The sequence below is a fragment of the Sceloporus undulatus genome, chromosome 2, assembly GCF_019175285.1.
Source record: "Sceloporus undulatus isolate JIND9_A2432 ecotype Alabama chromosome 2, SceUnd_v1.1, whole genome shotgun sequence".
NCBI lineage: Eukaryota > Metazoa > Chordata > Lepidosauria > Squamata > Phrynosomatidae > Sceloporus > Sceloporus undulatus.
The window spans coordinates 26,271,891-26,293,977 of NC_056523.1; the positions used below are offsets into that span (position 1 = coordinate 26,271,891).

The 22,087-nt window shown below is 42.2% G+C and overlaps 1 protein-coding gene across 7 annotated transcripts in view; it reads right to left on the reverse strand.

The window, feature by feature from the left end:
- Window positions 1–22,087, reverse strand: part of FHIT (fragile histidine triad diadenosine triphosphatase) — a 1,035,018-nt gene that overhangs the window by 10,150 nt on the left and 1,002,781 nt on the right. For all 7 annotated transcript variants that reach the window (XM_042455374.1, XM_042455375.1, XM_042455378.1 and 4 more), the window contains one exon: window positions 9,218–9,327. In XM_042455374.1, the coding sequence (XP_042311308.1) occupies window positions 9,226–9,327 (102 nt within the window). In that variant the 3' untranslated portion in view covers window positions 9,218–9,225. The remainder of the gene's footprint in view (window positions 1–9,217; window positions 9,328–22,087) is intronic.

Consider the following 22,087-nt stretch of genomic DNA (forward strand, 5'->3'; position numbering starts at 1 on the left):
AGAGGAACTGTCATTTCTTGATGGGCAACCAAGATTTTTTTTTTGAAGGGGGGGATTCTGACATTATTTAGCGAATAAGGGACCCCAGGTCCCTACATAAACTGGCACAATGTACCTTCCCATCCAATACTGCAGACTTTTAGAGCATCAACAGCAAGTGACCTCCTTGATTCTCTACCATCCACAGGGAAATTATTACTAAAACAAATCAGTCTGTGCTTGGAGTGCTTAATGCAGCCATGAAAAACCAGTAGTGGCTGGGGTTCCCTATATCAGTGGGGAGCTGAATCTGATCCAGGTTTTAGCCTGAACTCTCAATGGAAGAGATCAACCATCTGAGCGAGAAAGAGTGTACAATTTGTTGGTCAAGAGTATGCAATATCTGCAGTCCCCTGCTAGAACTCCAAACATGTAAAAGGAGTTAGCCAAAAAGTTGAACTTATTTTGGTTCAGACTATAACCTGGAGCAGAGTCATCTCCCTGCTTCAGGTGGCTGTCTCACTCTCTCTTATGGTACAGTTCACATCTCTCTTGCTGTAGATAACCAAATGGTTCAGCCAGATTTCCTTCCCTTTATACAGGCAAAGACAGCCAGCATGGTGTATGAAAGGACAGGCAAACTTTATTACCTCCATTTTACTGCCTTTGTTCCTAATCACCTCACAGTCATAGGTGGGGTAACTATATATTTTTAATAGCTACAGCTTTCCTAAATAAAAGTGCAGACACTGCAACAACAACACTAACACTTTCTTTTTCTTGCTTGCTGTTTTATCATCTTTGATTCATGAAGAAGCCTGTGAGCTTTGAAAATTAGTGTGATGTATTTTGTGCCATTTGGTTGGCCCCAATAAATGTATCACCACAACATATATTTTGGACTTCATTTTTGTTTTGTTTTGCTTTGCCTTGCTTAGTTTTATGGTCAAGATGGCTAGCTTTACAATATTTTAAAAAAGGAAAGGAGATTCTCAGTTATTTCAGCTTTACTGAATTAAATTTCAGTGTATTTTACTGCATTAATTATGTTGTTGTTAATTGCAAACAAGTTGACCTCACTTTATGGTGACTCTATGAATGAGAGACTTCTAAGTCATCCTGTCATCAGCAGCCCTGCTCTCATCTTGCAGGCTCAGTGCACCCATAGCTTCCTTGATTGAGTCTACCTATCTGGAATGGGGTCTTCTTCTTTTCCTACTGCCTTCCACCTTCCTAAGCATCATTGTCTTTTCTAGGGAGTCATATGTTCTCATGACATGTCCAAAGTAAAATAGTGATGAGCAAACTGTTGACCTCACAAAATTCAATCAGTCATTTTCCTGCTTCATTTCTTGATCCTGGGCCAATTTTCCCTACAGTCCATGATGCTCCTCCGTTTCCTGCTTTTGCATTTCAAACACTTATATTTAATATGAAGTCCTGCTTTACTGTGTGATCAATTTTCTCCCAAGCACCAGCACAGAATCTTTAAATTTCTTCTTTTTCTGCCTCTGTAGTTGCAGCATAAACTTACACTGATAGGTTTTCTCTGAAGTCTTACTGATATTTTATGGTCAAACTTTGCATCCTATCCTTTGACTGTTTTTGCTATAACTCTCCTCACTACAAATGCCACCCCCATATCTTCTTAAATTTTCATTTCCCAAGTAAAACATCAAGTAATGATTTGACTCAAAATGAGCCATTCCTACCTACTTTAGCTTGCTCACCCCAAGTATTGCAATGTTTGTACAGTGGTCCCTCCACATTCGCTGGTATTAGGGGTGAAGGATCTTCATGAATGTGGAAAAACCACAAATAATTTAAAAAAATAACACTATTCTTTTTACCTGAGAGAACACCTCCCTAGGAATCTCCAGGTCCTGCAGAGCAACACTATGGTCAACATCTGCCAGAAGCTGGTCATAGAATCCTGCTGGAGGACCTAAAAATTCCTAGAGAAATGTTTTTGCTAGGAACTTTTAGGTTCTCCAGCACAACTCTATGGTCAACTAATGGCAGAGTTGTGCTGGAGGATCAAGAGATACCTAGAGAGAATATATTAATCAAAACTGAAAATAATCAAATTCACAAAACTCAAAGCCGCAAATGTGAAGGGCCAACTGTATATTTCATTTCAGGTTTTACTAGGTCTAGCTGTCCCTGATTCATGTTCCTCACATTACATGCTCCCATAATATGAGTTGTGCAGTTTAGGACTTTCCTTTCACCTCTAAGCCAATGATGCAGATATATGCAAAATACATTCAAGGCATGCAGAATTTTATCCTGGTTTATGCCAAGTCTATTCACATTGATTATCCACACAGCCAACAATACAAATCTTTTAGGAAAACTCAGGGAAAAAAACTGAGATCAATTAACCTGCGTTGTGTGTGTGTGTGGTGGGTGGAATAGCAGCCCCCCAATAAACTTATTTGGGTGTTTCCATGTTCTACCAGGATTATTTTCACCATCTGATTGACACCCCCCCTCCCAGTTTGGTGCCATTGCTTCCAGTAACACAAAACACATCCATTACAAGTAAGTAGAAAGTGAGCAACAGTGTGGGAAGGAGGGGGAAAGGCCGATGATGAAGAAGGTTCAGTAACTTGAAAACAAGCACTAATGATGCCAAATGGCTCAGGAAAAAAAAAACACGTGGCTGACCTCCTCTTCACCACAGTAAAGGAAGTAAGTGGCTTGTAAAATTTACCCACAGATCTCTCCTAAATTGGGCTGTCAAGCGTGAGTTATATGAATGATTCGTTTATTATCCCCCCCCCCTATTTTTTTGGTTACTGGAAGAAAGAAATATGAAATGGTTAGAAGTGATAGAGAAATGAAAGCACAGGCAAGCAGTCATTACAGCCCTGTCCATTTTGTGTCCTCACAGATTAGTCCCAGAGGGCCAATCTCTTTCTATGGCAAGGTCTGCCCTCTGGGGCCCTATGAAGGCAATGAAAAAGATTCAGCTCTGAGAGGAACTCCCCCTCCTTTTAAAACTTAATTCTTTCTCAGGTCAAAGAGTGAAGCTACTGAAAATATTCATTAGTTTGATTGTGAGATGAAAGAATGAGAATCAATGTTCCTAAAATGGGAAGCATGAATCTAAGGTTTGGGCTGCTGTCTTAGGGCAGGGAAAAGTACACTAAGAGGTGTATCTACATTGTAGAAATAATGCAGTTTGATACCACTTTAACTATCATGACTTCATCCAAAAAATCCTAGGATTTATAGTTTTGTGGGGCACCAGTACACTTTGTCAGAGAAGGCTAAAGACCTTGTAAAACTACAACTCCTAGGATTTGATTAAAATGCCCGCTATTCCTTCATCCAAATCATTGATAAAGATGTTGAATAGCACTGGGCCCAGGACAGGACCCTGTGGCATCCCACTGGTCACTTCTCTCCAAGATGAAGAGGAGCCATTACTGAGCACCCTTCAGATTCGGACAGTCAACCAATTACAAATCCATTTAACAGTTGCCTTTTCTAACCCACATTTTACTAGCTTGTTTGCAAGCTACTGTACACTTTGAACTTGTTAAAGGCCTCACTGAGATCAAGCAACATCCATAGTATTACTTTCATCTACCAAGTTGGTAATTTTATCAAAAAAAGAGAAGAGATTAGTCTGCTATGACTTGTTTTTGAGAAACCCATGTTGACTTTTTGTGATTGTGGCATTCCCTTCTAAATGTTCACAGACTCTCTGTTTAATGATCTGCTCGAGAATCTTTCCTGGTATCGATGTCAGACTAAGTGGATGATAATTGTTAGGATCCTCTTTTTTCCCCTCTTTTTAAAGATGGGGACAATTTCTGGCTACTTCTTATTCTTTCTGTCTTTCTTTTGACATTTTTGGCATTATGTGGGCCCCTCTGAGGGTCCTACAAAGAGGGGAAGAAACAGCTCCTAAACTCACCACAAGTGGGTACCCCAGCGTGGGAACTTAAGATTATGAACAACTGGAGTTCCTGGTTTAAGCCCCTGCTCCAGTTTTCCGTAGCCTGAGTTCATTTTTGCCTTTTGTGATCCCCAGTTGCTCTTCACAAAATCTGATCTCCTGCTTTGCTTCAGATTATACTTCCTGACTCTGATCTTATAGAACTTCCATGGCTGCATTTGGAATTTGACCTTTGCCTGCGCTACTTGCTTCTGGTCCCAGCGGTTCCCTAGAGAGGTGGAAACCTCAATGCTTTGTGTGTCTGACACAAAATCAACCTTTACTCACCAGCATTTAATTGGCTGGTTCTGAAATTCTTATGATCAGGCAGAAAGGCCTGATCCATAACCTAGTTAAAATGAGGTATGCTCAGACTAGTGCAATGTTGGTTGACTTTAAAAAATGATCAGGAAACTTATTGGTTTAAAATCGTGTTGCAAGTTTAACTACAAAGGGTTGTTTCAATCATAGTATACAATGGCGGGTTACAGACCACCATTTCGGACGTCCTCAGGACGTCCCAGTTTGAAAAAGGGGTGTCTCTTCTTGACGCCCCTTACCCTGTTACGGACAGAGTCCGTAACAAATGGTGGACAGAGTCCGTAACAAATGGCGGACAGAGTCCATAACAAATGGCGGACAGAGTCTGTAACAAATGGCGGCGCCCATTCCACACGGCCGCTGCCATTTTGATGTAACGGACGCTCTGCGTCTGCACGTCGCGTGGCGGAAGCGACGCCGTGAGTGCGCACTTTAGCACTTGTGGCATCTCTTCCGGGTTGCCAGAAGGAGCGTGATTTTCGCGCTCCTTCTTTGCAGCGCGGAGGAATCGCGCAGTTTGGCTGCTGCGACTCCTCTGCGCTGCAACTGGCAGCGGCCCGAGACAGCCCCTTTTGGGCGGTCTGTAATGGGCCAAAGTTATTTTGTTTGCACTACAACTCCCAGTTGTAGTTTGAATCCCCAAAAGATTTATTCATTCATTCATTTTACATATTGTGATTATGCCAGTGTTTTACCAGTTGCAATGAATCTTCCTGGTCTATTTCATGGCTCAGTATGAAGATCTGATTTTGATAATATTTAATATTAAATGGCTTTGGACCTGATTCTCTGAAAAACTATATATCCAAATCTAAAGTACCTTTTTAGAAGCCCTACTACTCCATTTGGACCAGCCCAAACAAAAAAAGAGGTGAGGTAAGTAACTGCTAAGAAGGTGAATGTATGTTTAAAATGCATGACAATTCATATTTTTCATTTCCCTCTAGCACATGCTTCCCTCCTCAAATATATGCACCTTTGTATAACATTTAATTTTTTAAAAAATTAATCTTTTCTTATTCAATATACACCATAACATAAAACCAAATATTTGAACAGACATGTAACCAAAACCTGTTCAGAATACATAATATCTGCCTGTCTTATTTCTGAACTGAGAATTTATTATGAACTGAACAGCTAAATCAAAGATGTGTGCACTTCAGCCAATGATAACTGTTTCAAATTGAATATAAGTCTGAGAAATGTGAGTTGGGTCAGTTTGCTTAATTCTCCTCTATTACTACTTGTCAGTCTTCTTCCCATATTTCACTGAGATGTGCATTAGACTACAAAACAAGTGCTTTCATTCATTCATTCATTCTTGTACTAAAGTAAGCTGGTTCTTCTTGAAAGGGAATAAAAACTCCTCATCCTAATGAAGCATACTGTAGCTTTAATAGTTTATTAGCTGTCTTGCTACCTTTTTCTCATAGAATCATACAGTTGGAAGAGGCCACAAGGGCCATCCAGTCCAACCCCCTGCCATACAGGAAACCAAAATAAAGCATCCCCCACAGATGGCCATCCAGCCTCTGCTTAAAGACCTCCAAAGAAGGAGACTCCACCACACTCCAGGGGAGTTTGTTCCACTGTTGAACAGCCCTTACTGTTAGAAAGTTCCTCCTAATGTTGAGGTGGAATCTCTTTTCCTGCAGTTTGCATCCATTGCTCTGGGTCCTAGTCTCTGGAGCAACAGAAAACAAGCTTGCTCCCTCCTCAATATGACATCCCTTCAGATATTTAAACAAGGCTATCATATCACCTCTTAACCTTCTCTTCTCCAGGCTAAACATCCCCAGCTCCTTAAGTCGTTCCTCATAGGGCATGGTTTCCAGACCCTTCACCATTTTAGTTACCCTCCTTTGGACACACTTCAGTTTTACAACATCCTTTTTAAATTGTGAAGACCAGAACTGTACACAATATTCCAGATGGGGCCAGACTAGAGAAGAATAGAGTGGGACTATTACTTCCCTTGATCTAGACACTGTACTTGATGCAGCCTAAAATCACATTGGTCTTGTTAGCTGCCCCATCGCACTGTTGACTAATGTTCAACTTGTGGTCTACTTGTACTAGTTTCATTCAGCCAGGTGTCCCCCATCCTATATCTGTGCATTTTATTTTTCTGCCCTAAGTTCAGTACCTTACATTTCTCCCTTTTGAATTTCATTTTGTTAGTTTTGGCCCAACTTTCTAGTCTATTCAGGTGATTTTGAATTTTGATCCTGTCCTCTGTGGTGTTAGCTACTCCTCCTAATTTGTGTCATCTGCAAATTTGATAAGTATGCTCCCAATTCTGTCATCCAAGTCATTGATAAAGAAGTTGAATAGCACTGGGCCCAGGACAGAGCCCTGTGGGACCCCACTGGTCACTTCTCTCCAGGAGGAAAAAGAGCCATTGTTGAGCACCCTTTGGGTTCGGCCGGTCAACCAATTACAAATCCATGTAACAGTTACCTTGTCTAGCCCACATTTTACAAGCTTGTTTGCAAGAAGGTCATGGGAAACCTTGTCAAAGGCCTACTGAAATCAAGGTATACTATATCCACAGTATTCCCTTCATCTACCAAGGTGGTAATTTTATCAAAGAAAGAGATCAGATTTGTCTGGCATGACATGTTACTCTGAAACCCATGTAGACTTTTTATGATTATGGCATTGCCTTCTAGATGTTCACAGACTCTCTGTTTAATGATCTGCTCCAGAATCTTTCCTGGTATATATGTCAGACTAACTGGACGATAATTGTTGGGATCCTCTTTTTTCCCCTTTTTGAAGATGGGGACAACGCTTGCCCTCCTCCAGTCTGCTGGGACTTCTCCTGTTCTCCAGGAGTTCTCAAAGATTATTGCCAATGGCTCCGATATTACATTTGCCAGTTCTTTTAATACCCTTGGATGGAGTTCATCTGGTCCTGGAGACTTAAATTCATTTAGATTAACAAGGTATTCCTCTACTATCTCTTTACTTATTCTGAGCTGAAATTCCTCTATTCTGTCCTCTGCTCCATTATCCTCAGGTTGAACACCCTTTGCCTTTTCTGAGAAGACTGAGGCAAAGAAGGTGTTGAGTAATTCTGCCTTTTCTCTGTCTTCTGTTAGCATTTTGCCATCTTCTGCGCGCAGTGGGCCTACTGTTTCCTTCTTCTTCCTTTTGCTGCGGACATATCCAAAAAAGCCCTTTTTATTGTTCTTAACCTCTCTAGCAAGGCTGAGTTCATTCTGTGCTTTAGCTTTTCCAACTTTACAAAGGCTAGCATTTGTTTGAATTCCTCTTTGGTGATTTCCCAATTTTTCCATTTCTTATACATGTTCCATTTAAAATTTAGCTCAGTTGAAAGTTCCTTAGTCTGGTTCCATACAAGTAAGGAGCTGCCTAGATTTACAGTTTTGGGCTCTCAGAAATTACTCACAACCACCCCCACCCCCCCAGTCATTGCACAAAGGAGAAACCAGAAATTAATAGGCAATATGCATTGAAAATATACTTGTGTACTGGGCAAAAGAAATAAGGATTACTAGATTTACTTGGAGAACAAATCATTCCTATTATATAACAGCGGAGCAGATGTGTGTCTCATTTCTGGCCTTCTGGGCAGATATTTATTTATTAGTTTGTTTATTAAAAGAATTTATAAATTGCTTTTCTGCTGAGGGGGTCCCTCAAGACATTTTACAATTAAGAAAAAAGCAACAAAAAGATTTAAAAACAAAAACAAAAAAACCACCGTTCAATACAAGCTAGGCAAGATTAAAATCCATCATAGCCTATCAAAACAATACAGATTTTGTGACTGGGTAAAACTCAATTGAGATGGAGTCAAGCTGGTCTTCACTGTGCTAATACTGTATGTACCTAGAGTGCTACTATAGAAAGGTTCTCTCTTAAGTACACACCAATCTACCTGCGCTTGAATTACCCATAAAATCACCTCTGTATTTCTTCTTCTCCCTTAACGGAGGGGCATAAGCCTGTTGCACAGCTGTATAGGGGTGGGAGTTGTACAGGGTACTTGGGAGTTCTCCAACAACAATGTGGGGCTGCACATCTGCTATACAACCTTAGGTCTAAGACCAATGCTATGTCTACTTATAGTAAACCCACTTTGTTTTTATCTTTTGATTTATAGCATCCCTTCTTCATAAATGTTGAGGGAGGCTGACAATCTATGTAATAGGTACATGAGCCGCCCCGCACACTCAGAGAACTTATTGGAAATACCATCTTCCAAATATGTTTCCTCATCCCAGGGGGCCTTTTCGATAGTGGCCCCGCGGATCTGGAATAGTCTTCCTGAGGAGCTTTGCCTCACAACCCCCATGGAAACATTTAAAAAGAGACTCAAAACTGTTCGCTTTTGCCAAGCTTTCCCCCCCTGAAGAGCGAAGATTGATATGCTTATTGACAAGGATGCCTTGCCCCTGGATATGGATGTTTGATGGATTGCTGTATTGATTGATGGAATATTGATGTAACTATTTTTATGGTTTTCTAAGAGAGTTATATGTATTGATTTTAATTAGTCTGTAACCCTGCTTTGATCCATTGGGAGAGGCGGGGAAATGTAAATAAATATTATTATTATTATTATTATTATTATTATTATTATTATTAGCAATCTCAAATCTCAAATCATACTCAATACATCTAAAATTACAACTATTTAGAATTACTAATTGAAATGCCTGATAGAATTAGGGATATAAAGAATATTCTTCATATTCCATGTCTTCCATGAGACAGGGTGGTGCCATTGTAGTAGTTTGTACTAAGTGAGGATGGTGAGAGGAGATGACAGATCAGAATCTTGCCCTTCCCAGTGGGTCAAGGCAAATACAATCTGCTGAAGACTCTCTGGCTTAGGTGTTCTTCCTCATTAATAACATGACCATCTTTACCATCTGATGTTGCATAGCCACCCATGTACCAATGGGTATGAAATAATATGAATAGAAGGTTTACCTCTTTTTTCACTGAAAATACTTTTTGAGGCTGGCTGCTTCTGCTGCCATTTCATCCTCTGATCTCCATTTGCTGGGGGACTCCTCGGCCTCTTTGTCATGGTGCTGAAGCTTCATAGGAAGAATGAAAGAAAAAGGTAAAGAATGAGATCATTTAATGCTATCAGAAGACTTCTGTTTTAAAGTATTTGCATCCAGGTGAGGAAGATCAGTAGACAATGAGAAAAGCTTGAATCTCTGGATGCTGGATGACTAAAGAGGAGCAGCCTTCCTATCTCATTTCTGTATTTTTGCAGACCTTCACTGTGTGCCAGCTGAGTTTAAAATGCAAAAGCAGTTTGCATTCAGGTTCAGGTTCCCTTGACCCTTTCTGATGCCTTTTCAGGGAGCTGGTGGAGCTTCCACATAACCCTTGTTCTAGACTTGGTGCTTGTGGTGGCAGCAGGGGGAAGGATAGATAGTTATTGCTGGTGGGACAGGGATACATTGTGGAGGCAGCAGTAGTCCTCTCCCTACCCTGTCTCAGATGGTGAGAGAGCTTGGGATACTCCTCACACAGAAAATATGGAAAAATTCATGCATATTACTGCATCAACCCTCCACTGCCACACTTATGAAAGCACCTGTAGAGCAAGCATATTATTCATATGAAGGAGGTAGACATTTATGGAAGAATAGAAAGCTGAAGCTAACTGCATAAGCGTATGTGTGCATGTGCACGAACACATGCACAAAACAGTGAAGGAATCCAAATACTTTAGTTCCAGAAACAAGATTAGGTCCTCCCTGGTGACCCAAGGCTGAGCAAGAGGGCAGCTCATCCCACACACCATGTGAAGAGGGGCTACCATTGTTTAAAGTAAAGGCAACCTTTGCAAAGTATTTCAGAAGTTTTCCTAAAGTTCTAATTCTCTACCTGTTCATACCAGAATGCAAAGGGATTTTGTGGCATCTTTAACTGAAACAGAGAAGTTGGTAGCACAATCTTTCCTAGACTTGATTTGGTTATCTACTCACCTTGGTTTTAGGCAACCTCCTTACTCCTGCCTTGCCCCGCAATAACCATCGGTAAAAACCAAAAACGTCACCTTATCTTCGCACCCACAAAGTTTTGCATTTCTATGGACATTCTCACACATAGCCTGCTTATATAGATCTGCCCCCGGACTTTTCACTCCACAGCACGCATCTGAGGAAGTAGGCTCAAATCTATGAAAGCTCATGCTGCCAACTTCTCTCTTTGAGTTAGCCTCAAAGGTGCTACAAGATCCCTTTCATAATGGTTTTCCAAACTAATACAGCTATGTTTTTGAATTCTGTTCATACCAGAGTAAACCCACTAAACTTCATAGATATTACTTCTGAGTAAACATGCATAGGATTATGAGACAAATGTGACATTACAAAAGGATCTTAAAAAACCACCACAATGATTCCTCCTTTCTTCAAGAAGCATTCTGAATTAAGAAGGTCCTAAATTCATTCTAGGCTGTAGCTCACAATTTAACAAGGCTTTTGTTAAGGGTCAAACATGGTCAGCTTGTTACAGCTGAAACAGATACATGGGGCACTGGGGATAAAATAAATGAGCAGAAGGCAGGGATGCGGGTCATCATCTCCAAACAATTTCCAAAAAGCAAGGAAAAGAAAAAAAGATCCAGAGAAAAACTGCAGTGCATGATTAGTCAAATGCAATCCCCATCAGTATATGTGTTTACTTAAAAGTTCCTCTAGTGTTCAGTGAGGCTTTACTCTCTCACATTTGTACAGGCATACCTTAGTTAACAAAACTTGTGGGAAAGAAGTGTCTTCTTACAAAGGACATTATCATACTACAGTGTTATAGTACCATTATTCATCTTTAACTGCTATGGCTGCCTCCTATAGAATCCTGGGATTTGTAGATTAGAGAGGGGCATTTAGAATCTTAGGCCTCACGAAACTGCAAACCCCAGATTGGAACAGGAGGCAGCCAGAGCAGTAAAAGTGGAATCATAACTCTAGCAGGATATTGACAAGTCCTTTTATGCCTGCACGGCCTCCTATTTTCCTTCTTGTCCTCTGTTTAGTTGGAAGGTTTTTAGCAGCACTGACATTGGGGGATGTTGAAGGAGAGCTGGAGAAACACAGACTTTAAGTAACAGGTTGCATGCAGCAACATAACTGTAGGAGATATTTTGGATCAAATGCCAGCTATGTGTAGAATCTAAGATATATATATAGAGAGAGGGTGGGGGGGATAGTCTATATGACAGACTCCCAAGAGACAAGCATTCAAATGTCCTGGCCCTGAATGGATGGATGGATGAATCTGTCAAATTCAGTTTCTTCCACATTCACTTTTTTAAAAAATCTAGTTGTTTCTACCCTAGAAATGGAGCAATTTGCCAATTTTAGAAAATTGTTATCAAAAACTAACTTTTCTTGCCACTGCCAAGCTCAAGGTCTTGCACAAACTGTCCTTGACCAACCATAGCAGACAGGCAAGGATGGGTAACTGCCCACAGGGGTCGCTAAGGGGAAGGGATGGGGTATTGCCCTCCAAAGAAGAAGAACTCTGACCATCCAAATTAATGAACTGTTTTTTCCCCCCCAGGGGTGTAGGAGTTCAGGGGAATCTGGGGAATCCAGCAGGGATCTGGAGGATAAAAGAAGAGCCATCTCTAACCTTCAGTCTGTTTTCCCACGTATGTTCTACTGTAACCTCAGTGACAAGAAGGCACTGAAGGGACATGCATAAATCTCTGTCTAGTTCATTGTCTCCATTTATAGCAAGAAATCAAGTTAAATAGAACCAGTATGGTGTTGTGGTTTGAGTGTTGGACTATAACTCTGGACACCAGGGTTCGATTCTCTTTGTCCATGGAAACTCACTTGGTGACCTTGGGCAACTCAAACACTCTCAGCCTCAGAGAAAAGCCATGGCAAACCTGCTCTGAACAAATCTTGCCAGAAATCTCATTATAGTTCACTGTAGGGTTGACGTAAGTCAAAAACAAGTTAAAGGCATACAACAACAAGAAGGGGTGTAGCTGGAGGAGGGGAATGAGGACATTCCCTAAATAAGAATTATGACCACCCAAATAATGCTCATATTGGTATGGTTTGCATTTCCTTGGTCATTGTGTCTGTCTCTTTACAGGTTATCACATGCTAAATTGCTGCCTAATTGCCGGCCTCCATCAGTCTGGGTCCCAGTGTTGCTCCACCAGAAAGCTTCCAACTTCGAAAAAGTGCTGGCGGAGTGCAGTGGACCTGGCTTGGACGGGCTAATGGCAGGTCAGCAATTCAGTGATTTAGCATGTGATAATCCCCACTCTCCTTCCGCGCCCCATCTGCAGCCCAAGAGGCTTGAGGCAGTTTTAAGGATATGTGATAAGTTCCGGTTCAGGAGGTGCCATCTACAGAGTCCTGTCCTCCTGTGTGATATTTGAGTAAGGTGAAACATTTGACAGCACACATGCCTGTCAAAATCACAATGACCCTTATACTGAAGAGATGGCAACATTTTTTGTACATTCCTGAAGAGTGAATTTCTCATGGTAATGGGTGAGAAGCAGAGAAAGAGAGAGGAATGAAAAGAGAGACCCCATGTGAATGAGCTGTATAACATATTGTGCTTTCCCTCAAGGGCTGCAGTGACACAACAACAAACAATGACAAGCCATCCTACAGTGCTATCAGTTTTAATAAAATAACTTGAAACCGGTTGTCAGCTTGCTGGCACTTCACACTGGGAGACATCGGTGGGAATGAAATCTCCCCCCCACCCCCCAACAAAGAGAATATTCAAGAGCCTCCTGGTTTACAAGTGATCAAAAAGTGACAGTCGGTGCTATTGTGGAAGAGCATTTTCCGCTCGAGGTGAAAGAGGAGGGTAATTTATCAAGAAACCCAAGAAGTCAGACATCAGTAATGATCTGCTTGAAGTGGGCACATCTTAAAAAGAATGTATTTATATTTGTACGGCAGGGAAAAGAGTTGTAATAGCCTGGGTTGCATTTTTTTACACTCTTCTTTCAGAGAAAGGGGGGAAATGGGGATTAATCCCAGTTTTGAGCAGAAAATCTAGATATCTGCTTGCGCATGTGGGCTGTATTTTGTAACAACACTGATGGAAGTCCGGGATGGAGAGTTCAGAAATACATACATTTTCAGCACACGGGGAAGGGAAAAAACTGAAGTAGCCACAGACGTGTGCCATGCTATTGTGATTAATAATAATAATAAAATTTATTTGTATCCCGCCCCTTGAGAACAATCGGGGCACCTAAACAAGTTAAAAATACAAAATATATAAAATCCCTGGTACCCTCTCCTCCTTAAAAAAGTATTAAATTCATGCAATATTTAAAAAACAGAACAAAAAACAACAACAACAAACAAACATACAATTTAAAAACTGACCAGAAGGTCAACAACATCATACCAACAAGCAACCAGTGGGAGCAGCAGTATCTTTCCCAGATGTTTTTTCTAGGCCAGGTTCTCTTATTCTGGGAAGGCCTGTTGGAGAGATCCGTCTTAACAGCCTTTTTAAAGCTGTCTAAGGATGTAAGTAGACGGATCTCATCCAGCAGGCCATTCCACAGTCTGGGCGGATGATGGAAAATGCCCTCTGGGAAGTAGTCGAAGCCTAGATTTTTGTGGCTGAAGTAGGCCTCTCCCAGAGGAGCGGAGTGGTGGGGAGGATTGTAGGGGAGAAGGCGGCCCCGGAGATGTTTGGGCCCAAGCCATTTGGCTTTAAAGGTGATAACCACACCTTGTACGGGTCCAGCAAGCTAATGGGCAGCCAGTGGGGGACTTTAGAACCGGGGTAATATGGACCCTCCTGGATGTTCCAGAAATTACTGTGGCTGCCATATTCTGTACTAGTTGCAGCTTCGGACCAAGCCGAGGGTAGGCCCCATGTAGAGCACATTACAACAAGTCTAGACGTGAGGTTACCAGCATGTGCACAACAGTCTCAAGATCCTTACTTCCAGAAAAGGGCGCAGCTGGCGATCAGCCGAAGCTGATAACAGGCGCTCCTGACTGTCGCATTTACCTGGTTCGCATCCGGAGCGACGAGTCAAGGAGCACCTCCAGATTGCGAACGCAGTCCTTGATGGAGAAGTGACCCCGTCCAGGACCGGAGGTTGCAACCCATTTTGTTTCGGGGCTGCTAACCGTAAACACTTCCGTTTTGTCGGTTCAGCCTCAATCTGTTTTTTCCTCATCCAGCCCATTACTGCCTGAAGACATTCACTGAGGAGGAGACGCCATCAGAATTCAAGGCCGACGAACGAGACATGGAAAATAGATTTGGGTGTCATCGGCGTACTATCACATTGGGTGAATTCAAAGGGAGAACTACATGTGGACAGTTCTCCCAAAACTTGCCTCAATAAAGCTGTTGTTGCTGCCAGATCAGGGTAACCCAAAGGTAAGATGGATTTTTGTCTCACGTAGATGTGCTCTTAGATATCTAATTCCTGTGACAATTATTTTTCGGATGGTACAATCAACTTGCTTAGAAGGTCATTTTGCTTTTGCTAGCTCATAGAAAAGTCAAGAAGACTATTGGAGTGGCAACACAGTGAGCGAAAACACATACACATACACATTTTAATACTGCAAAGCTGTTAAGTCTTGCCCAACTGACTGATGTCTAAGGTCTTATCTGGACAGGCCAGCCACCACTTAACATGCAATTGTGTGTTGTGGATATGCCTTCAAGTTACCTGTCGGTTTATGGTGACCCCATGAATTTGTAGGGATACTCAGAGTGGTTTTGCCTTTTCCTTCCTCTGAGACATTCTTACAGCTCTGGTATTTATTGGGTAGTCCCCATCCAACTACTAACCAGAGCTGACCTGCTTAGTTTCCAAGATCAGATGGGATATGGTACATTTAGGGTATTTGTTCATGTGATAAACATCTATTATGAATAAACCTGAGCCTCTTCCAACCTGGTGCTGTGAATGGAATATGTGCTGCTAACAGTTGTTATTTGGGTCTTTCAGATAGATGGTTTATATGAAAATGTCAGTTATATATCTCCAAAACTGCAGACATAACTACAGCAATTGCATACTGAAAGGCAGTCTGTAGAGTCTACTTCATAGGCCCACAAGACCAAGTTTGAAAATCATTACTGTCTACAGCAGTTTTAGCTTCATCAAGACATGATTGCATTTAAAGGTTAACAGCAGTGTGCCTAAATAAGAAGAGAAATTATCTTGGGCTTGATTTTCATTTTGAAAAAACACCGTGCTTTTTGTAAAGAAAAAAAAAAGCCATTTTCATCCTTTCCAGACACCTAGATATTAGCTGAGTACAGAAGTGAGATGGGGAATTGAAAATACCATTAACATGTCACCAGCTTATTTTTCACCAAGTTAAAACAAACCAATTAGGTCAAATCACATTCCAAAGAACTCAGACTCGCGTCCCCCAAATGTAAATCCCCTTAATCTCTCCATAAATCTTGCTTAGAAGAAATATGTTGGCTGCACAGACAAACAGGGACCACACACAGGTAATTTATATTGCCTAAAACCTTAGGTCTGAAAACTGACAATTACAGTGGGGCCCTTGGTATTTTCACTGGGTTTGGGCCCAGGACACCCTGTGAATAAACAAAATCTGTGGATGCTTAAGTCCCATTATATCCAATGGGATCTAAAATGGTGTCCCTTATATAAAAGGACAAATGCAAGCTTGCTTTTTGGTGAGTGTGTGTTGCCTCCAGAGTATTCTGGTCTCCGAGCTGCTCCAATTCCCTGTTACCTCCACACTCTGTAGCTATTCTGGGTGGCTGTTTATCGACATGTCCCACTGTGTTGCCTGGCATTGCTGCACTGGTATGAGTGCTTTCTCTGAGGCCAAAAATGAGGTGCTCATTGATCCATGGATGGGCTCCTCTTAGTCACCTCGGGGGCCCATTCACATTCAAAAAAAATCGGTTCTGAAACCGATTCAATCACGTGAAGTCCTACTCACCCCGAATCTCACACAAGCGAATCGGAGCTTGCACATCCGTTCCGTGTTAAATGGCCCCTAGCGCTGGTCTTTTGAAATCGGGCAAATACCGTTTCTTTTAAAAACCTGGGTCCGGGAATGAGAACTTTGGCCTCGATCACGATCGAGGCAAATTGAGGGAGGGATTTAGGTCATAGGGTGGGCAAAGGGCAAGGCTTCCTCCCCTCATCGGAGGGGAGGGGGAGGAGGAAAGAGCCCTGGGCAGAAGGGAGAAGGGAAGGCATTCTTTAGGAGCCTCTTTTCCCTGCATCCCCTGCCCAAAGCCCTCTGTCGCTGGGCATTCCTTCCCTTCAGGAGGAAAAAATCAGGTCATGAACGGAGCTCATGTCAGGCAACCCCCCCCCTTTTCAAATTCAAACATTTTTTTTGAGCGAACATGGCGCATTGTTTATATTCCAGAATGTTGCAAACAATCATGTTTAATTTTTAACAAATTTTTTTGAGCGAACATGCGCTTGTTTATATTCCCAGAGGCAGATGGAGCCACTTGCACTTGGATATCCTTGAATCTTCTTGCTTTCTGCAGAGGAGAAGCTACAAATGTTGCAACAATCAATGTGTACATTTTAACAATTTTTTGAGCAAATATGCGAATGATTTGTCTTCTTGAGCAGATACAGCAAGGGAAGCAAGGGAAAGCTAATGTTGCTTTATAAAAGCATAAAAAACCCCATGGCAATCCCATCCTTTGCTGGGACAGGGGGCAGATCTGACCCAAAAGCCACAGGTTTAAAAAAGAGGAGAGAGAGAGCACTCTCTCTCCTCTTAAGCCGCTGAAACCCCTGTGCTGGCTTTTAAAAAGGGAGGACAACTCCCCCGATGCCCTGCAAACGTTCACCATGACGATAGCTTGATTGGCAGCGGCCAATCTACAGAATGCATTCGATTCTGTCAAAATGCATTCGATTTCAATTTGTAGTGGGCACTTGCTAACGGAGCGTTCGGGGGAGGGGCATCCGGATCATCCCAGTTCCTCCATGTCTTTTAGGCCAGTATGAATGGGGCCTCAGAGGGAGTGATCCATGCCAGCAGTGGCAGCTCCAAGCAGCAAAGCTGAACACATGTGTAAACAGCCACCTGGGCATTGCTCTGAAGTGCTTCCGATTTAAAGGTAAATCTTTTTAATCTATTTGGTGCAGAACTGGCCTCACATTAAGACAGTCTGCACTTGAATTGGGGCTTTGGGACTGCATCATGGCACCATGAAGCAAAACAGCTTATTTGGCCTAGAATACTTAGGCCCGGTACAAACGAACACCTTAGCACGTCCTGGCGACATGCTAGGGTTGCCTGGGGCACTGTTTCCCAGACGCCCCAACCCTAGGACATCACCGGGATGTCACAGCTGTTCGGCGCCATATAGCTGTGCACACAGCTGTGATGTCCACTCACTGTCCAGATGGGTGTTTGCAGCAGTGATGTGCTCGTGCTGCCGCAGGCAGTTGTTTTGGTAGCGCTAAAAGGAGCTGCTTTTCAGTGCTCCTTTTCTTTCTGTGTAGCCGCGCTGTGCAATTTGGTTGCTGTGGTGCAGTTACGGGAAAAAGAGAGGCAGCTCCGGGCTGCCTCTTTCTTGCGGTCTGTATCCCACCATATTTTCTTGCTCTGCTCTTTGCAGAATCACGTTGTTTCCTGGCAAAAATGCTGGATTGTGTGCAAATAGTTGTATAAGTACAGTTTTCACAAATTTCCTGAAACATGACAAATCTCATGGCATGCTAACCTTTTTCCAATGGATACCATAAGCTGATTGTATTATCCTTACTGCCTTGTTCCACTCTCTTCTCTGTAAAGTATTTTGTCCCTCTCTCTGCCTTCTTTTGCTGATATTCATCAGAAGTTCTTCTATACCCATCCACTGTTCAGTCCACTGTAGAATGCAGCACTTTGCCCTAATTAATGCAAAGGTGGGCTAAACACACAAGGTGGGTACATGTAGACCCTCTGGGTCCCTAGCCTGGGAGTTTTCTTCCTGTTTTAAAATGGGGTTTTCCCACCCTGCAAAGACGTCAGAGAGAAGGCAAAATGTAGAGAAAATGGTGTCCCCAAAGGCATTTGGAGGTATGATTGCCATTTTGGGGACTAATATTTGGAGGGTGGGTTGGGTGCAGGGGTGCAGCCTTTAAAGGTCTTCAGGGGATGACCTCTGGATCCTGATCTGATCTGATCTAATCTAATCTGTAAATGGACCAAGTACTAACATAAGAGATTATCTCACACAGAAAAAATGGCAGGAGAGATGTGGGATCTAAAAGAGAAAAACAAAATAAAAAATTTAAAAATGGATTTTATTACATTTACCCGTGCCTGGGCCATAGGCAGCTTGTATCCACCCAGGGAGCCCATCAACAACCTGGACTTCTCCAGATGCTTTTTTAAGAACAGGAAAATCCAGTTTTTGTCTTTTAGATCCCACGTCTCTCCCGCTGGTTTTTCTGAATGAAATAATATCCATAGTATATTAGAAATGGGAAAAAAGCTACCTAAACGCTCTCTAGTTTGGGGAATGGGGAAATACATGCCATGGGCCATATGCAGCCCCAGGGCCATTTTTGTTACCCCAAGGGCCCCCAGAATCCATTTTTCAAAATGTTGAAATTATTATGCTCCTCAGTGCCCCCACCACTACCTAAGGAGTGTGGCAGCGATTTCTGCATGCTTTCCAACCTAATCGCATTCCAACAGGAGATTACTAGAAATTGTCATGGGACTTCCAAATGGCTTCAGTGCACCTTTAGCTTCTTGTGTGGATTGTGACCTCTCTTGGATACAATCTGATCTTTGGGATATGGGAAACAGGAGTACAAACCAGATGTTTTCAGATTCAGCCATGATTTATTATGACCCACTGGAACACCAAGGAAACATTTTTGAATTTTAAATCAGGGATAAGCATCTGAACTAAACCATTGTCCATTCATTGCTGGTAAAAACATATAGATTTACGTTTAGAATTCAGGTTCAGAATGGAGAAGAGTTCTGCAGATACTATGGACTGTTAAAAGACAAACAAATGGATTCTGGAGCAAATAAGGACTGAACTATCCCAAAGAAGCCAAAATGACTAAACTAAGGCCCTGCCCAGAGCGGCCTGAAAGTCTGGCCTGGGGGCAGAGGGGGGCCATAGCATCCTGATGACGCATGCCCAAATCTGCTCCCCCAGAGCACCCTGATGCCGTGCACTGCTCCAGATGGCGGGCGGTGTCATGGCCTGCCTCCAGCACTGCATCCAGATGACGCAGCCTCAAAAGGGCACCATATAGCTGTGCCACCATGGCTAAGGCACCCTTTTGGATTGGTGCCGTGATGTGAGGTTGCTGCGGCCCTGATCTGGCTGAAGAGGTTTGTACAGCCCCTAAGACTGTTATACTTTGGCCATATCATGAGAAGACAGGACTCACTAGAAAAGACGTTAATACTTGGAAATGTGTTTGTGCATTTGAATGACAACTTTTGAGCAACTGTGGCTGGCACTTTATGCACAATGTTTAAACACATCAGCAGGGATTGTGCCTATGGGCCCATACAGACAGGCCAAAATAAAGCTGCTTCGAGTCACTTTGGAGGTATGCTGTTTAAATGATGCATGCATCCTAAGAGTCCAGAAGCCACACCAAAGCCACGCTCCAGTAAGGACTCTTAGGACGCATGCATCATTTAAACAGCATACCTCCAAAGTGGCTCGAAGCAGCTTTATTTTGGCCTGTCTGTATGGGGCCTACGTCTCAGTGTTTGGCCTGAAAACTGTAGGGTTAGGGACGATCCTGAACTGGCAAGCCTATATGATAAGGAAATCTACACTTGCAGCAATATACCACCACATCCATGTTAGGATCTCTAAAATGGTGGGTGTGGGACTGCCATTTTAATCAGCCTCCATGCCTCTCTTCTAATGTTCAGATCCATCCTAAAGTATAGAATTGAAAAGCATAGCTTTGAGGTGTGATGTATCTTCTTGTTACATTTCCATAATTTTCTCATTTAAATTTCTTTTCTGAAGAGAGAACCTCGGTTTTAAAGTGTGAGGCCTGTTACCTCTTAGAACCTGCTTCCCAATTCCTTCCACAAATTGTCATAACCCTGTGACATAAAACAGCAGCACCGACAAGAGTGTCTCTCTGCCATTTTGCAGCTACACAGAATTTATATGATGAAATTTGCATTCATTTTAAGCCCCTCCTCATTCCTATGTATGGGAGGCAGAAGTTGGCAACATGCACCCTATTCTTTGTGACCTCTTGGTTTTGTTGTGTGTGGTTTTTTTAAATCCCCACTTTAAGGATCATACAAGATGGATATATAACACAGCTAGAGCTAATGTCAAAATGAAAATGATTTTTCTGCCAGTGGAACAACAATAATGTGGTTAATTTGCCTACAGCTATTGTATCATATATGCCTTGGTAGGGTAGGAAATAGCTTTCTGATGTAGAATTGTCTGCTGAGCAGGATACAGTCTGCGTTCAAGAATGTAAAAAGGACGCAGCACCATCGCTTGCAGCAAAACTGAGAGATGGCAAAAAGATGGGGGTGGAATTTAGATAGATGCTAAAAATCCTAGTTTATTGGTCAACAAGCAGTATATAGGAAGTCAGATGATTTGGCCCAGAGAAAAAAAATGTCTCAACCTCTTCATTTTCTCTAGTGAAATCTGTCTGTCAAATAAAAGAATCAAATATGTGTGCAGAGACCGAGAACAGAACTGGACTTATATTTAAATTATTCAAAGGAAAAATCTTATCCTGCCTTTCAGTACACTCACACACACATACACATTGCAAGGTAGTTTCTAATGTAACATAACAGACTATGAGGATAACACATTGCAAAAAAGCAAGACCCAAAATAATTCATTAAAAAGGAGCTCAAATGTCTCAAACATACCATATTAATGAAAATTAAATGTTAATTAAATATTCCCCATCCTCTTTCATTGTTTTGAATCGTACTAGCCATAACCTGCAGAGCCTGGAATGTTATTTTTTTAACAGAAACTAGTTACTTGACTCATTACTTGACCCATTATTTGAGCACCTAGCAAGTCATTTACTTCAAAGATATAGCTGTGTTCATCTGTGGAATCAGCATGTAGAGAGATTTTGTAGCACCTTTGAGACTAACTGAAAGAAAGAATTGGCAGCATGAGCTTTCGTAGACTTATGCCTACTTCCTCAGATGCAGACTAGTTTTCTCTGCCTTTGTTCACCAACGACCGTCGTTAAAACTGGACTTCCCACTTCATATACAAAGGATTTTAAATTTGAATTGACATTCTCACACAATAATGGAATATATAGGTCTGTCCCTGGCTTTCCACTCCACCAAATAAATCTGAGGAAGTAGACTTAAGTCTACCAAAGCTCATGCTGCCAACTTCTTTCTTTGAGTTAGTCTCAGAGGTGCTACAAAATCTCTCTACATACAAGTCATTTACTTGTTACTGTTACTATAGTCCAGAATGGTAACTCACTATATTAATAAATTATCATAGCCAGCCTGGCTGAGGACTTGGAGGAGGAGGCTGAACCAGGCCCTAACTATGTGATGCCAGCTCCAACAGAGTCTGTGGAGCCAGGATCTAGCTCTGTTCTGCCAGCTCCAGCAGAGCCTGTGACTCAGTAGCCCAGCCTTCCCCCAGCAGAGATTCCAGGCTTGGGAGACATAGAGGAGCAGGATGAAGTTGTACCTATCTTCAGCCAGAGAAGGACAGAAAGGATGTGCCTCCGTCGATCCAGGAGGTTATATGGGAAACGCTCAGCAGTCACTAAACAGCAGTGATTAGGAACTGGGCTTATATAAACAGCTGAAACCTTGCCTCCTGAATTACGGATTGACCTGGAACCCTTGACTT